The following is an 18620-nucleotide window of genomic DNA, read 5'->3' on the forward strand; positions in this document are numbered from 1 at the left end:
GAATCGAACCCGGGTCCCCGGCACGCCAGGCCGACGCTCTACCGCTGAGCCAACCGGCCAGGGCCTGTGTTTTGATTAAAAAAAAAATCCAATAAGATATACAGAAAAAAAATAATAACCTACAGTGGTAAATTAGAAGGATTAGACATAAAATATGGACACTTAAGCTTAGAACTTAAATTAGGAAGGAAAAAAATTAAAACCCAAATAAGAAGAGGGCCCTATAAGGTATGGAAGGCCAACTGGTAGACTCTATTTTATGTGTTCTCCAATTTCCTTGGGTAGAATTCAGTCATAAACCTATGTATTTTCTTTCCTGTTTTATTTTGTTGTTATTTTTAGTCCCACATGAATATTCAGTTTTAATTTATACTATCATATTATGCTAGAGAAAGAAAAAAAAAGAAGAAAAATAATGAACTTTTGCCTAACCATTAAGTTTCCCTTCCATCAAGACTGGTTTCATCACTTTCTATTGAAAGAGTTATAAATGATGCTCCTTATAATCAAGGCAAGATGAGCTGTGCGGGTTATGTTGTCCTCACCTTTATCCTGTCGATGTTGGCTTCCATCTTCAGCTGTTCCACCAGCTTCCTGGCTTGTGCTATGCTGGCAGTGTTGTTGCTGGCCATTGGAGTGCTCGGTGAGTTATTCAGACGCACTAACACAGAAAACAAGGATGGAGAATGCATCAGAGAATTCAGGAATTGCCAAATGTGCAGGTACCTCGGAACCAAGGAGTCTCAGAAGAGTGGCTGTAGTTCGGCCTGGCTAATCCAGCCCTCTGCACCTTCAGTCCAGCACTGCCTCGGGTTGTCAGGCAGACCAGACGGTGGGGAGAAAAAACTGAAGAACGTTACCAAGTCAGTTACGAAACGATGTGCTGCCACATTAATAAAGCAAGTTATTAAAATGATCATAGTTTATGAAGTAAATTAAAAATAATAAGGGTGGCCATATACATCATTACTCTAGTTATTTATTGGGTAGTACTATTGTCAGAGACTGTGGTAAGTGCCCTGGGAGGAAGAGTGAAAGGCAGGCAGAGAGAGGAATGGTAAATTGTATAATCCTTCAGGACGAGAGATGTGGCGTTTACCACGTTCTCTTGACAGGCTCACACCCACCTTTCTGTAACTATAACCACCTATGCCTATTAAACCGCAGAGACACTGCAATAGGAGGCATGGCTTCGCAGTGTCACTTACCCAGCGTTGTTTTTTTTTGTTTTGTTTTTTTTTGTATTTTTCTGAAGCTGGAAACGGGGAGAGACAGACAGACTCCCGCATGCGCCCGACCGGGATCCACCCGGCACGCCCACCAGGGGGCGACGCTCTGCCTACCAGGGGGCGATGCTCTGCCCATCCTGGGCGTTGCTCTGTTGCAACCAGAGCCACTCCAGCACCTGGGGGAGAGGCCAAGGAGCCATCCCCAGCGCCCGGGCCATCTTTGCTCCAATGGAGCCTCGGCTGCGGGAGGGGAAGAGAGAGACAGAGAGGAAGGAGAGGGGGAGGGGTGGAGAAGCAGATGGGCGCTTCTCCTGTGTGCCCTGGTCGGGAATCGAACTCCGGACTTCTGCACGCCAGGCCGATGCTCTACCAGTGAGCAAACCGGCCAGGGTCCCCAGCATTGTTTTAAATAGTCATTTCTCTTCCCTCTGTCTGAAATACGGCTTCATTCACAACTAGTCACTTTACTCGCGATTCTTCAGAAACACATTTATAATGTCCAGGGGGATGGATTGCCATGTCTAAATTGCTAATTTTGTCACTGAGTTCGTGAGTGGCATTCTAAATTATGCACAAAAGACTTACTACTTTTTGAAATGTGGAGATGGAATGTAAGTGTTCAAAGAGCGGAGCGCTGTACGTACACAGATTGTGAGAGGGTTTCTTTGTCACTGGCTCTGCCAGACAATCTTCCCATCGTTGCCCCGCCCCTTTCCACTTCCTATCCCCGTTCCATGTCTCTTCCAGTTCTTTCTGACCCACTATCTCACTCTATTCTTGTTGTTCATCTCGGAGTGCGTGCTATTTTGTTTTCAGTGCCCGTTTCTCCCAGATTCTGCTCAGGTCTCGCTTCATGCCAAAGTGCCTGCCACATGCTATTTCTGGGCTGTCTGTAAATGTGCCCCTGGAGGTCACTGATACCCAGCAATGAAGTGACATCTAAGAGCTGCAGTTTAACTAGAGTGCATGGCTCAAGAAATGAGCAGCATGAAAACACGGCTTCAGTCAACGCTAGTTGAATCTTGTTCTGAAGACATTATATTAAAAACCGTGACTTCTGTTAGCTTTGGGGAATATTTTGATCTAGGGGTGAAGTAGAATCAGGCTACCATCTAAAAAAGGAAAGAGGACAAATAGAAAACCCAGGGAAGGAAGAATAACCTATAATAAATTCAATACATAGATTTTTTACTAAGATCAAAAAACAATTTTAATTACCAAAAAAGCAAAAGACTATAAATTATTTCCTTTGGTGCTTATTTCTTCATATCTAGTTCTCCCAGACTTAAAAAAAAAATGTATAACTCTCTATAAACAAAGAAGTCCCTTCATAGAGAATTTTATTTTATAAAGAACATTGCAAAATAAGCCACCTTGACGACATTTACAATATAAACTGGAAGATGAATTAACTGTTGCCTCAATTTATTTTCAAAGGGTTTGGAGACAACAAAATGGCAAGGAAGAAGCAAGGGATTTGAAAGTCACAAAGATCTCTGACTCTGTTTCATATACTTGAAGATCAAGGAACACATCAAAACAAAAAAATACAAATAAAAAGAAGCTGTGACAACTATGATTTCGTCAGCGTGGTTAGGGACCTGGTCATCGTAGCACAGGGAAACTAATTAAATGCCTCCAAATCAAACAAACATCTAACCACCTTGCAAACCCTCATAGGACCAAGATGTAATATTGATTTATCCATTAGAGTAGCCTAACTTCCATTCATCCAAAGTTGGAAGCAGCTGTGATCTACGAGCCCCTAGACACTGTCCTGTGAAGCTAATGTTTCTTACAAACTAAAATTTATCATGCTAGAATACAGACTACCATAGAATTACCAAATCCTCACTGGGCCTGAGGGAGCTTTGGGCTTCTGGCCAGCTATTCTTCTGTTATTGAATACAAACCAGATCATAGAGACCACAGCTTGCCTCCAAATACCCCTTCTCTTTTTCATTAATAATAATTTTATTTTTCTTTTTAACAGAGACCTCCAAATCCCTGGATTTTAGCTGAGCATATTTAGCTGAAAGATATAGTTTCCAGATTCCCTTAAAGTTCAGTCTAGTTAAAAAGTGACTAAGTTTTGGCCAATGAGATATGAGCAGATATGTCCTTAAAGGCAGGGGTGGGCCCTCTGCCTCCCCTTCCTCCTGCTACTGGCCTGGAGGGTAGTCATAGAGTTGACCATAGAGCTCCATCTTGAACCTCTAGGCTACACTCCAGGGTGAGCAGAAAGGATCTGGGTCCTTATTGACACTATAGAGCTGCCAGGCCAGATATGAACTGGTCACCATCTATGTGAAGAAAAATAAGCATTTATTTTGTTCTATCATCATTATTGTTTCTCTGCTATTGGCTGACAGATCTACCATTAACTGAATAAATAACTCATTATTATCATTTGAGTATCTAGGAAAGTCTGTCCTACTGCCTGTTCATGTTCCTGGGAAAGCTGTGGATGTCCTGAGGAGACCGAGCTAGAAAGTATATGAATTGTTTATTGCTGTTGTAAGACATTACTATAAACTCCGGAGATTAAATAATAGAAATTTATTATCCTATAGTTTTGGAGGTCAGAAGTCTGAAATAGGTTTCACTGGGCTAAATTCTAGTTGTTGATAGGGCTGCCTTCCTTCTGGAGCCTCTAAGGGAACATCTGTCTCTTTTCCTTTTTCTACCTTCAAGGGTCTGCCAGCATTCCTTGGCTCTGGGGCTCTTCCCTCATCTTCTAAGCCAGCAAATGTGAATTGAGTCCATATCTCTTTAGTCACATTTCCCTTTGATTTTCATCTCCCTCCTTTCACTTATAAAGACCCTTGTAAGTACATTGGGACCATCCTGACAATCCAGAATAATCTCCCTATTTTTATTTTTATTTTTAATTTTTATTTTTTTGTATTTTTCTGAAGCTGGAAACGGGGAGAGACAGTCAGACAGACTCCCGCATGCGCCCGACCGGGATCCATTTGGCATGCCCACTAGGGGGCGATGCTCTGCCCATCCGGGGCGTTGCTCTGCTGCGACCAGAGCCACTCTAGCGCCTGGGGCAGAGGCCAAGGAGCCATCCCCAGCACCCGGGCCATCCTTGCTCCAATGGAGCCTTGGCTGTGGGAGGGGAAGAGAGAGACAGAGAGGAAGGAGGGGGAGTGGAGAAGCAAATGGGCGCTTCTGCTATGTGCCCTGGCTGGGAATCGAACCCGGGTCCCCCGCATGCCAGGCCGACGCTCTACCGCTGAGCCAACCGGCCAGGGCCAATCTCCCTATTTTTAGATCAGCTGATTAACAATCTTATTTCTATCTACAACCTTAATTTCTCTTTTCCATGTAACAACATAGTTACAGGTTCCAGGAATGTGGGCATGGACATCTTTGGGGCATTTATCCTTCCTACCATAGAAGGAGACCTCTGTGCAGGTAGAGAGGGAAAGTGGGAAGGTAGGGATTAAGATGGGAAAAGAAGAGGAATGGGGCAGGATGCAAATGCTGGGAAGAGAACGCATTTGAAGTCTAAGTGGACTTAAGAGAAAAAGTAGCCTGACCAGGTGGTGGCGCTGTGAATAGAGTGTTGGACTGGGACATGGAGGGTCCAGGTTCAAAACCCCAAGGTTGTCAGCTTGAGTGCAGGCTCATCCAGCTTGAGCATAGGCTCACCAGCTTGAGTGCGGGGTTGCTGGTTTGAGTGTGGGATCATAGACATGATCCAATGGTCGCTAGCTTGAGCCCAAAGATCACTGGCCTGAAGCCCAAAGGTCACTGGCTTGAAGCCCAAGGTGGCTGGCTTGAGCCCAAGGTCACTGGCTTAAGCAAGGGGTCACTCATTCTGCTATAGCTCCCCCCCCCCCATCAAGGCACATATGAGAAAGCAATTAATGAAAAACTAAGATGCCACAATGAAGAATTGATGGTTTTTATCTCTTTCTCTTTCAGTCTGTCCCTATCTGTCCCTCTCTCTGTCTCTGTCAAAAATAAATAAATAGAGAAAAAGTAAACATAGGTTTTGATTTGTGCTTCTAGTTTTAGGAAGATATACATCCTATATGTTCTTGTTTTACCATATGACCCAGGAGAGCCTAGTACCACTTTTAGAATCACTTTGTGCCTTTTCCTCTTTTTTACATCCAGCTGCTTTCCCATAAAATCAGTGAGAAAATCCTCCTCCTGAAGACTGAAAACTGTGCAGTCCTAGACCAGTGTTCCAAAGACGTATATGTTTTCTAGAAAGTGACTGTGGTAAATAAGAAAAGTTGGTCTATCTTCTACGCTTAAGTCACTTGGACAAAGCATTTTACACTTTCTTCTCTCTCTCTCTCCTCATCATATGAAACTGAAACTCTATATCCAATAAACAATAACTCCCATTCTTTTCTCTTCTCAGCTCTGGAAACAACCATTCTACTTTCTGTTTCTATGATTTTGGCTACTCTATGTATTGCATAGAGGTAAGGCCATACAGTATTTGTCTTTTTATGACTTACTTAATTCACTTAGTAGAATGTTTCATCCATGTTGTAACATGTATCAGAATTTCCATTTTTAAGGTTGAATAATATTTCATTTTATGTCTATACCACATTTTGCTTATCCATTCATTTGTTGATGGGCACTTGGGTCACTTCCATGTTTTAGCTATTGTGAATAACATTTCTATGAACAAGACCCTACTTTCTGGGTTTTTTTTTATATATATTCCTAGAAATGTAATTGCTGGATCATATTGTAAATCTATTTTTAATCTTTTCCAGAATGGCCATACACAATGCCATAGTTTCCTATGGCAGCTGCACCATTTTACATAATCTCATCAAAAGTACACAAGAGTTCTGATTTTTTCTTCTCCTCACAACATTTTTTTTACATAGCAGTCATCCTAATAATTGAGAGGTGATTTCTCACTGTGATTTTGATTTTCATTCCCTAATGATTAGTGATACTGAACATCTTTTCCTGTACTTATTAGCCATTTGTATATCTTCTTTGGAGAAATGTCTATTCAAATCCTTTGCCCATTTTTATTTTATTTATTTATTTATTTATTTTGCGTGGCAGAGACAGAGAGAGAGATAGGGACAGACAGGCAGGAAGGGAGAAAGATTAAAAACATCAATTCTTTGTTGTGACACCTTAGTTGTTCATTGACTGCTTTCTCATATATTCCTTGACTGAGGGATTAGAGCAGAGCAAGTGATCGATCCCTTGCTCAAGCCAGCAACTTTGGGCTCTAGCTAGCAACCTTGGGCTTCAAGCCAGTAACCTTAGGCTAAAGCCAGTGACCTTAGGCTCAAGCCAGCAACCATGGTGTCATGTCAACAACCCCATGCTCAAGCCAGCGACCCCGTGCTCAAGCTGGTGAGCCCCTGCTCAAGCTGGATGAGCACACGTTCAAGCTAGCGACCTCAGGGATTTAAACCTGGGTCCTCCATGTCCCAGTCCGATGCTCTACCCTCTGCGCCACCACCTGGTCAGGCCCTTTGCCCATTTTTAAATCAGTGCTTTTACTGTTGAGTTATAAGAGTTTTCTATATATTCTGGATATTACTGTCTTAACAGATATATGATTTGTAAATATATTTTGCCATTCCATGAATTGTCTTTTCACTTTGCTAATAGTGTGCTTTAGTACACGAGTTTTTAATTTTATTAAGTCCAATTTATCTATTTATTTATTTTTTCTTCTGTTGCTTGTACCTTTGTTGTCATATCCAATAAATCATTGCCAAATCCATTGTTAGAGATTGCTTTTTTTTCTTTCTTTCTTTCTTTTTTTAGTGTTTTATAGTTTTAGCTCTTACATTTAGGTCTTTGATACATTTTGAGTTAATTTTTATATATGGGGTTACACAAGAGTCCAAAGCCATTCTTTTGCATGTGGCTATTTAGTTTTCCCAGCACCATCTGTTGAAAAAATTGTCTTTTCCTATTAAATGGGCTTGTCATCCTTGTTAAAAATAATCTGACCTTATATGTGAGGTTTTATTTCTGGGTTCCCTATTCTATTCCTAAATTAATTCTATTCTAAGTTAATTTCTAAGTATTTTATTCTTCTTGACACTATTGTAAGTGGAAATTTTAAATTAATAAGACCCTTTTCAGATTGCTCATTGTTAGTGTATAGAAATTCTACATTAGCTCGGTACTGGAGCATTAGCCCCAGATGGGGGTTGCCTGGTGGATCCTGGTCAAGGTGCATATGGGAGTCTGCCTCACTATTTCTCTTCCTCTCACCTAAAAAAAGAAAGAAAGAAAGAAAGAAAGAAAGAAAGAAAGAAAGAAAGAAAGAAAGAAAGAAAGAAAGAAAGAAAGAAAGAAAGAAATGTTATATTACTGATTCTTTATGGGGAAGAGGAAGTCTTTGGCCTTCCAGCCCTACCTGAGCTGAGAGGAACTGCGTGCTGTGAGCAGTGCTGTCGAGGGAAGGCTCTTGCGCCGTGTGAACATAATGAGGCAAAGAAAAGGTGTTGACAGTCCAGTTAGATGCTTAGGCAGTTTCAACAGGGAAGCACACACGCACATCAGAGAGTCTTGGCTAGTGTTCCTGTTTCATTTTACATGTGACCCAAATTGGGCAGAAATGATTTTTTCTATAAGAGGGAAGGAAATTGTTTGAATACACTAACTGAAATAGCTAAAAGAAAAGTAAAATTCTGCTGAAAAGGTCATGCAAATAAAGCTTTAAAAACATTACACCTTTTAAAAACAAGTAAAACCTTTGAGTTAAAGATAGAGGGTAATTCATCTCTGGGAACTGCTCCTCCCTCACCCCATCAGCCCAGGTGTTGGACTGCCTTGTGATGCCCCGGAGCTCACCTCTGCAGGGTCCCGGTCTGGCCCTGGAGCCCTCAGAGGGCCACTCTGAAGTCCTCCCAGCTGTGGACTCTATCTCTTCCAAACATTGGTGGCACAGAGGCAAACTGAGTCTGAGTCTGGTTCTCTTGGGGAAACTCTGGATTCCTGAGGTCATGTGTGGAATCTCAGATCGTCTCTGGGAGTCAGCTGGGGAGACGATCAAAGATTGGGTAGTGCTAGAGGGACACACTTTGGTCTAGCAAGCTGTTCTTAACCCAGCAGTTGGTAGCCTCTGTCAAGTGCTGGGTTGTCTGGCAACCAAATTATGGCATAAAATATGGGTGGTTACACATCTGTACATTTAAATTAGAGGACAATAATACTGTACACGAATTCTTTCAGAATTCTATAACCAGAAACTCTTTTTTAAAATTCTAATAATTTACCCTCTGAAAATTCCTAATGGGATTCAATCTATTCTCCAAGCCCCACACTAAATTCACTGCCGTGGTTCCAAGTTAGGGGGAGGTACAAACCCTTAGGGGGCATTTGGAAGTGTGCAGGGTGGACTGGGTTATGAAAATAACTCAGGGTGCTCCTAGCATTTAGTGAGCAGAGGCAGACACTCTTGTCCCCTGCACAGTGCCATGCAACAATGACTTGTGCTGCTCAAAAGGCCCACAGTACTCTCAATGGGAAAGGACACTGACAAGTAGTCAGAGAGCCACGCATGAAAAATCTGCTCAAAGAAAGTATTCCACGAGGAAAGTTTCAGCGAACTGGGCTTTTATACCAGTGTCTTCTGATTCCCTATTACCTTTCCAGCGATGAGTAAGCGTTAACTGCTCATAATTCTCACTAACATTGTGCTTGATGGCTATTTGATTCCTGCTTATTTAAAAGAGAACACAGTCTCTTTCTTGCAATGTGCCGGTGGAATGACATGAGGATGGGTTTTATCTGCCAGTGAGCCAAGGGAGCACAAACAACAGAAACCCCGAGAACAACGATAAAGCTTGTGTACGACGGATTGGCAGGACTCTGCAAGAATGTCCTCATTATCCCACCTGAATTCCAAATCCGAGAATAATACAGAAGGCATTTTACTCTTTTTAGCTGACGGGAGGCACATTCTCCCACCCCCACGGCAGCTATATGAGAGACAGGCCTGTCATGGAATAATAACCATTCGATGGGTATTCTTTTTCAAAAATACATCCGGCATTTTAATTTCTTTCAAGAGGAACTTTTCTGTTAAGAAACCACACATTTTCTTATCAATTTAGGCTTAGAAGTAAACAGACAACCTCTTATTTTTGTGGCTTAAAGATAAATAAATGTTTTGATAATGGGATCTTTGCCTTAGAGAGTGTAGGTTAATTGTGTAGAATTCCATTCCTTTTATACTCTAATAATGCTGTGTTGTTGTGGGGTTTTTTTGTTTGTTTTTTAAGCCTGGCATCCCCAGGCTTCCCTATGGCCTTTCACTTTAATTACAACTGGCTGTTTCTCAGAACTGTGTTATGATATTTGCAGTAGGTGCTAAGGGGGTTTGATTTATTTGTTTTGTACATTTACAGGTTCGGATTACATTGGCAACAAGACAACAATTTTAGGTCTAGAAATCAAATTAGAGGTTTATAGGCTCCCAGTCACCTGATACTTTTATTATTTTTGTCTGTCAGTTAGCCATATCAGTTACTGGTGAGTGGTTGTTACTTGCACTAATTTCAAACTATTCCAATTTAAAATATTTCAGAGTTTCTACTGTTAGTCACCTAGAGAAATATCTCTGTTAACTGTTCATACCACAACCCAAGTTTAGCTTGGTCATTTTGCCACTCGTTTTTTTTTTTTGTTTGTTTGTTTTTTATCCCTACTCCAATTTATTCTGTAGCTAATAAGTACACCACCATGAACTTGATTAGATTATAACACACAGAGAGTACAGTTAATATCCATTCCTGTGAAGGGTTTTAACAGTCAGAACACTAGTAAATTTATGCATCAGCAGCTGCGGTGTGAATTAAATAATAACTGTACAACTGCCAGCCAAGCGTCAGCATAGCTTTTTGTCGGGCATCTCTTTCTGTTACCAGTTAGCCACTTTGACTTTAACCAGAATAGTATAGATTTCCTGTACTAATCAACACACACTAATTTCTGTTTGGTTCTCTGGCCACTAGGGATACTTTAAATCAATAAGGGATTTTATTTGTGAAGATCGTTGCTTTTCCCTCAACACTTGCAAGTCCCAGAGTATCAGGGCTGGAATCCATCTTGGACACTCACTCGTTCCCAATCATGTTTCAGCAGTTGGAGATGTCACCAAGCTACCGTTTGGGTGTCACAATGTTCTGCTTTCCTCACCTGCCTTTGCTCATTTGAGCAGCAGTGAGGAGGCTGGAAGCAGAGAATGAAAACAGAGATGAGAGGAGGGCAAGTGGGGAGGGAGACAGTGCGGGTGCAGGGTAGGGCACACCCACACAGACTTGGGCATGGAAGAGCTTGGGATAAAGGGTATGAAATAATACTGAACTCCACTGGGCACTGGTTGATCTGAAGAGGAGAGGGGAACCACGGAGGGGAGGGGAGGGGAGAGGAGGGGAGTAGAGGGGAGGGGAAGGGAGGGGAGGGGAGGGGAGGGGAGGGGATAGGATTCAGGGAGACAAGGAGGCAGAGGACGGTATCTTCCCTGGGAGCCTCCAGGAGCTACAGGGAGAGGGAAGGCAGGGAGCCGAGACACAGTGCTGGCTAAGGTGAAAGATGAATCTGTAAACAAAACAGAGGCCTTCTAAGCGCCTCTTCCTCCTCCCCCCCCCCCCCATCTTTTAATGCTTCTCATTTCCGGGAATTCGATTTTGTAGGCCCAAAGCACCGTTCTTTCACAAGAGGGCCAGGAATTCATACTAAAAACAAATATTAGCTCATAAACCAAGGGCTTGCCATGTGCCAGGAAGTGTGCCAAGGGCCTCAAAGCATTATTTTATTTAATCCTCACAACAATTCCAGGGAAGTAAGTAACCACTGCTTCCCTAGTTGGAGGAAACTGCAGTCCAGATGAAGTCAGAACGTGAAGGAGAAGGGTGTTGCAAAGCAGGCTCCCCAGCAGCAGATACCCCCCCCCCCCCGGCCCCGCTCAATTCACATCCTTAGAGGCAGCAGACTGATCTAATCTGGGGATTATGGTATAAGATTGGCCATTTCACACATATAATAGCAATTTTTACAGTCTTTGTAGCTCCAGGGAGAGCAAATGCAGAGGAGGGCTAGTGTGGAAGCTTTATCAAGCAAAAGCTAGGGGGTCCCTAGGGAAGAAAAGGAACCAAGGGAGCGGCATCAATTTAAAATCCCCTTTGTACTATTTCCATGCGGGTTTGCGAAGATGCTGCCGCTTACCCGAAGGGAGAAAGACAAGATCCAGTCTGATTTCCCTCAAACCGGCGTGGGAGCCATCTATGCTGTGTAGGTGGAGAGTAAGACACAACACAGCTTCTCTGTCGCACTGGGGTGCCAGAAACCATTATTTGAAATGACAGTTCTCTGCTTTCCAGTAAACTGTTGCTTTTGAAACAACATCTCGGCAAGATGCAGCCTTCCTCTTGGAAAGAGCATCATTGATTAGCTGCTTTTGACGACCTTGACAAAAACACGGCCCTTAAAAATGTTGACTCAAAGTCATGGATTTCACAGATTTTTATAAAAACAAAACAAGAATGAATAGGTCATGTTGCAACTTAAAAATGACACATAAGCTTTTAGTTTTTATCTGAGCCTTGGATAAGGAAACAGCTTGTTATTCACTAATGGGGCTGGCATTCTTAGATGTTGAATGGGCTTTGTTCACTCTAAGGAAAAAAGATTAGTATTTTCTATGGTCTATGCTGGATTTTCTTTCTTTTCCTTCTTCCCTCCCTCCCTCCCTCCCTCCCTCCCTCCCTTCCTTCCTTCCTTCCTTCCTTCCTTCCTTCCTTCCTTCCTTCCTTCCTTCCTTCCTTCCTTCCTTCCTTCCTTCTTTCCTTTTTTCTTTCCTCCTTTCCTTCTTTCATTCTTTCATTCTAATATGGGAGCCCAAACCAGGAACCAGTAAGATTCCAACAAAAGAAAAATAAGCTTGTATCCAAAGAAATGGTTCTGTTAACCCACAAATGTTTAATACTCCACAACAGCAGGCAAGGGTGAGCTGACAGGTAGCGGCCTTCTACTTCCTTATAGAAAATTATCTATTAGTTAATTAATTTCTTAAAAAATAGCTTGACTTGTGGTGGCGCAGTGGGATAAAGCATTGACCTGGAACGCTGAGGTCGCTGGTTCAAAAACCTGGGCTTGTCTGGTCAAGGCACATATGGGAGTTGATGCTTCCTGCTCCTCCTCCTCTCTCTCTCTCTCTCTCTCTCTCTCTCTCTCCTCTCTAAAAATTGAATAAAGTCTTTAAAAAATAAATAAATAAAATTAACACCACTGCTTCAATTCTAAATTTTCAGTGGATCTCAAGCCTTAGGCGACCGCTGGAATTCAGGGAGCCTTGTCTATCCCAGCTCCCTTGCCAATGTTCCAAAGGCCCCTCAGTCTTACAAATGGAAACACCAGAAGTCCTGTGACTGAGCTCCTCAATACAGCACCCCCCCACTCCCAATGAGAACTGGACGTCCTCCATTCAGGTTTTTTTTTTTTTTTTTATCACAGTGTTGTCTGGGGATGTTCCCTGTGATGCAACTGATAGGTGGTCAAGAGTGGGAAAACAGGCTCTAGGAGACAGAAGGCCTGACTTCTAGTGTATTCTGACACTCCCAGCTGTTTCACAGTGGGGAAAAATCATTCAAGTTTTCTGGGGCTCAGCTGTAGACAGGCTTGCACAAGTGTGCTTAATGTTTGTGACAGCATGTTATAATTTATGGAGTGCTATACAAGAAGCAGGCATGGATAGAGAATGACTACCATTATTTATTGAGCAACTACTAAGCACTGTGACCTAAGAACGTTACATACATAATCTCCAATCCTCAAAACAAGAAATATGGAAAAGACATCAGGGACTAAGAGAGGCAAAAAGACAAATCTATGATGATGACCAACTATGACTCTGTTAAGTGATTTAGTAATAAACAAGAACTCAACAAACAATCCAAGGAGAAGGAAATATTTTATTGAGAGGAGGATGAGTAAACCTTTACATTCAATTTTGAACTTTCTAATTTGCATTGACAACCTATGGAAGAGATGGAAATTATTTGAAAATCTGTTGTGATTTAGAATTAGTAAACATGGGTTTATTGAGTGCGTCATGTGTTTGAGTTAGAAGCACATGTCCAGGTTACACGCGGTGTTTCTGAGGAAACCAACCACCAAGCAGATGTACCACCTCGGTAATTCTAGGAAGGTACTTTCTTTCATTGGTATCTTCTGGAGGGAAAGGCTCACATCCACGTACAGAGTTTGTCAAGGTTTTTAGTGGCTGCAGAATAAACTTGCAAGCCTAGCACTTGAGGCTAATTGGCTCCCGCCCCTCCTTAGGTCTATCTCCTGTAGGTAAAGGCCAGCAGAGATCTGTGCACATACAGCAAGCATTTCCATAGAAATCGCCACTGCCTGCTTCTGCCCCACATCACCAGCCCTGTCTTCCACCAAACCTGCCTTGTTCTCTGTTCTGACATTCTGACACAGCTCATGCCTGTGGTGGCTGTGATTTTGCCGTCTCTCTCATCCCTCATGCACATCTGTATCCAACAGCCCAGCTCAAGCCTCCTCCTCTGAGCAACCTTCCTCAGTGACTACAGCAACCTTCTTAGTCCCTCAAGCCCATCCCAGCCCAGGAGCCAGTGCTGGTATAAACAAAGCCATTTTTTTTTTTTTTTTGCTTATTTTAAAAATTGCATGCTGAGTGGTATTATCAATTATTAGTATTTTGTCCAGCCTCCCTCTCCTAAACATTTATTAAATTTGTCCTTCTATCCCCCAAATTGCCCTAAGTTTGTTTGTCTTCACTGGTGAACCAGGTCAAGCCAGGTTTTGCCTGAGGGCTCTTGCACCTGCTGTTTCCTGGATGCTGCACCGCCCCTGGGTGGGGCCACCCACAGCAGCAGCTGTCTCCTTTGGACCTGTGTTCAATTGCCAAGCCTCCGCCTGATCACAGTCTTTGAAGTGTCCCATCCGGCCCCTGCCACTCTTCAATACATTATCACCCTATCTATTTTCTTCAATGCACTACAATACTCTGAAGTTATTAACTTAATTTATATATCATTGGTCTCTTTTATCCTCCAAATGTAAACTAAGAGCAAAGACCCTGTCTGTTGTATTTATAGAAAGTGCACACAATAAATATTTATTAAATGAATAGAAGTCTTCCAGAGCACCCCCAGCAGCCAGTCTTACATACACACATAGATGCATCAGTAAGTGCTTGCTACTTCTGAGGATACCCGGCATACAGCATCAGCCACGACCCTCTCTGCAGCCCCACCAAACAGGTGCTTCTGGATACAGGTTGCTAACAATGGCATTTGTTTGGTAGCAAATGGGCTTATGAAGCATATTCCCCAGAAGGGCACCTGCCAGAGTCTATATCTCATCTGATCTTCAAGTATCCCCACGTTCTAGTGATGAAAGATAAGCTTGTGACTAGTACCTTTGTCCTTCTCACCATTTCCTGGCTTCTGCCAAAAAAAGGGACAGATCCTCAAGTAGCCAGATGCATTCTGGGTTGTTTCTGGCAACATAAAGAGCATCAATAACTTTTCCCAGTTGCAAAGTTACACAAACGCTCTGTTTGAGAGCGTAAACATTAGTCTGATGCTGAAAGCTCCTCTGTAACATTGGCCTCACTGCCCCCTCCACCAGTCTATGACCACTCATCTCAGACAGACTCCCAGTGTGTGGCTACAGCCTTGAAACATGGTGTAGAAGGCCTCCTCTCCTTTTTATTAGTTTAATGTCAGGGAAAGCAGGAGGCCCAGTTTCCCCAATATACTTTTTAGAATTTTTTTGTGTGTGTGTGACAGAGAGACAGAGACAGAGAGAGGGACAGATAGGGACAGACAGACAGGAAGGGAGAGAGAGGAGAAGCATTGATTCTTTGTTACAGTATGTTAGTTGTTCATTGCTTTCTCATATGTGCCTTAACGGGGGGGGGGGAGCTATAGCACAGCGAGTGACCCCTTGTTCTAGCCAGCAACCTTTGGGCTCAAGCCAGTGACCATGGGGTCATGTCTCTGATCCCATGCTCAAGCCAGCGATCCCACGCTCAAGCTGGTGAGCCTATGCTCAAGTGGATGAGCCCGTGCTTAAGCTGGCAACCTTGGGGTTTTGAACCTGGGTTCTCCACATCCCAGTCCGTTGCTCTATCACTGTGCCACTGGCTGGTCAGGCTAGACTATTTTTTTGTATAAAACAAATACAGAACCATTATTGGAAAACTAAAACACATGGAGGTTCAGAAAACAAAAATCTTCTATAATTCTACCACTAGAAAACCAAGTTAACCTTCACAGTCACTTTTCAAGGGCCTTTTCCCGACTTGGAGTACATGTTGTTTTGTGGGGTTTTTTGCTGTGTAATATCATGCTGGGAAGATAATATAAGCTAATAGACATAATCGTTTTCTGAACCCTGCATAAATGTTGACCTTCCGGGATGTTTTCTCATCACCCACACTGCAAGATCTGTTCCTCCTCTGTCTGATATCCATGAGAAGTCATTTCAATGTTTTCCTATTACTCAAGTGTCAAATTTTACATCACATTTTTAAAGGCTATTATGTATCTCTGATATGTCATAGAGAGGATAAAAACATACATATTGTTTTTATTCTTTTAAACAATATTGTTTTTAAAACAACTGCTCTAGGTGCCATGCCAATATCCCTCTGATAATAAGGAGTAAATACAGGAAACATGTAAGAAATTAAAGATGAAGAGACAAATAACCTTTTTTTTTTTTTTTTTTTTTTTACACTTTGTCACTAAGTAAGTACAGAGATGACTATTGCCCACCCTGAGTCAGAAGCACCCTGGACTGCAGGACAGGAGAATCAGGACACAGGACAACTGTTCATTTGCCATCTCCAAAGGTGAAAGGAACTTATCTAAAATGTTCACCAGGGAACCAGGAGTTATCTTACAGATACTACTTGTAAAGTCAGTTTCATCAAGGTATAACTTGTATACACACAGTAAACTTCACTAGTTTGGTGTGCCGATGAAAGGGTTTGATCATTGTGCATACATAGTCCCGAAAGCAGCTCCATTGCAGGTACGATTTTCAGGAGCTGTTTAACCGCTTGGCTGCTCTTGTCCTCCCTGTTCTAGCCTGCCCTCTGAGCACCACTGAGACCAGTTCCCAGGTGCCTAGAGCAGTACTGAGAAAGCAAAGGCTGTGAACTGGACTCGCCTTAACTAATATACTCTGCAATTCAAGGAGTTATTAAATCTCAGAGTTTAGCAGGACCCAGAAGTTATCTTGCAGAACTATCTATCCAAAACAGAAATCTTTTTCTATAATGGCTGATTTAATATCCTTTAATCACTTGTGACACAGGTTTAGAAAATAGTTTTCCATGTATGGAGCCCAGAGTGGCACTGTGTTTTATTTAACATTTGGTCCAGTTTGGGCTGCCCCATAGGAGTTCATGAAGGGAGGCCTCTCCAGGCTAAGAGTCCAGGAATTTTCTAGGAATAAGTTAGCAAATGTCTCCTCTAAATATTTATGTCACTAACGCTTAAAGAGAGGCCAAATATAAGACAGTGGGAATCAACTGAATCAAGACCCTTATTTTACAGATTAAAAAGACATAAGGACCAGAGTGATGAATGCATTGCCTTAAATAAACAGCTCTAACCCAGTGTCAGAATCAAGGACTTAAACCCTGTTTAAAAAGTCAGAGGCACTTCTCATTGTTATTTGAGTATTTTTAACATGTTCATACTCAGACTGGAAGCATAATTTAAGGTTCAGGTTTCTTGCTCAGTTGACTTCCCCTCCCCTGCTCCACGTGTGCAGTCACTACTAGGAAAAACCTATTAGGAAAATGGGGGAGAAGAGAAGGGAGCCAATAAAGTCAAAATAATAGCCTACTCTCTCTGCTGACCTTCACCACTGTATGGTGATCACTACTCAACAATGAGACATTCCGATATATTTAGCTGAGAGGAACTGGGCTTGATTTTCCCACCTTAGTTATTTTTTTTGGTACTATTTTTTTCAAAGAATGTAAATAGCCAGCAAATTTGACTACAAAGTTTACCTGATTAGTAAGTGAACAGTATTTGCTAAAGCAGATCCCTGCAATTTAATAAAATAGTTTCAATGTTGTATGGAAGAGACAGATAATTATGTAGATCCCCGAGGAATTTTTTAGAGGACATCTTTTTTTTTTTTTTTTTTTTTTTTAATAAATGTGTCTCTGGATGGAAATGTGAAGGGAAAGAGGGGTATGAAAGTAGCAGAGCCATGGGGATGCTGAATGAGCTCACAGTCACAGCATCCCAAGGTACTGAACCAATCACTGTTCAGGAAGAAAATGTCAGAATCAGCATGGGGTAATACCAAGTGCTGAATTCCAAGGCTGGAGGTCTGAATTTGAGTTTCAACTTTGCTGTATAATCATAAACGAGTCATTTCACCCCCGTTGGCCTTAATCTCCCTTCTGAAAAATGAGAGATATTCACATAGTTACATTCCTGCTACTGTATCATGAAATCCCACAGCTTTGGGGCTCTCCCAACATAGTTAATTTTTACCCAAAATTCCAAGATCAAATGTCCAAGGAAAGTGGGTAAATATGAAGAAAAATTCTAAGACCCAGAGAACCCCAGCTGGTTGAAAGGATAATTTGAAGCTTTGCATTCCCTCGTGTCCATTTCCTGTGTTCAGATCACTCCCACTGTACCCCAGTTCTAAGAATTCAGGACAGCAATCTATTGAGCCTGCTGCTTCTTCACTGTCCCTCAAAACCCTCATGTCCTCATGTGCCACTTTACCAGGTGTAGAGATTCCACGGTCTATCATGTGGTCCCTTGCTTTCAACTCACATCAATTCTGTCTCTTTCTCCCTCAATCATATGAACTGGTAAAATCCCCAACCTTGGTTGACTCCAATCCCCAATCTGTCTTTGGGCAACTAAAGAGTATTGAATAGACACACAACCACAATTTCACAGATATCAACTTCAAGTGAGTCCTTAGTGCTGCCCAGCATTTCTTCCACATTTCCTTAGTCAATTTCCAATGACTTCGCCATAGCTTCTTCTCTCTCTGCCAACCTCTAATACCTCCTCTCTCCACATTCTCATCTTTAGTCGGTTCTTATTTCACTGAAAAAGTCTCAGCCGCCCAAAGAGAACGCCCATGTTCTCCCATGATCAACCCCACCAATCTACCAGCGCTGCACGTTCATAAACTCTGCCTTCTCTTTTCTTGTGCTGATAAACTGTTCATACCCTGTTTTTGTTTTATCTTGGTGAAGAGCCCCCTTGCTCAGCACTGCCCCATCTTCTCATATCTACTACTAAAGGACTTGACTTTTGTCCTTTTTATTTCTAGTTTTCTCTCAATTTTTCTCTCTTCATTCGAACAATCTCATCAGCATATAAACATGCTAAA

General features: G+C 42.2%; 1 protein-coding gene across 1 annotated transcript in view; it reads right to left on the reverse strand.

The window, feature by feature from the left end:
• Window positions 1-18620, reverse strand: part of GNG2 (G protein subunit gamma 2) — a 116566-nt gene that overhangs the window by 18581 nt on the left and 79365 nt on the right. The window contains exon 3 of the mRNA XM_066342075.1: window positions 546-661. Coding sequence (XP_066198172.1) covers window positions 546-632 — 87 coding nt within the window. The 5' untranslated portion in view covers window positions 633-661. The remainder of the gene's footprint in view (window positions 1-545; window positions 662-18620) is intronic.

This window comes from Saccopteryx leptura, chromosome 6 (assembly GCF_036850995.1).
Source record: "Saccopteryx leptura isolate mSacLep1 chromosome 6, mSacLep1_pri_phased_curated, whole genome shotgun sequence".
Taxonomy (NCBI): domain Eukaryota; kingdom Metazoa; phylum Chordata; class Mammalia; order Chiroptera; family Emballonuridae; genus Saccopteryx; species Saccopteryx leptura.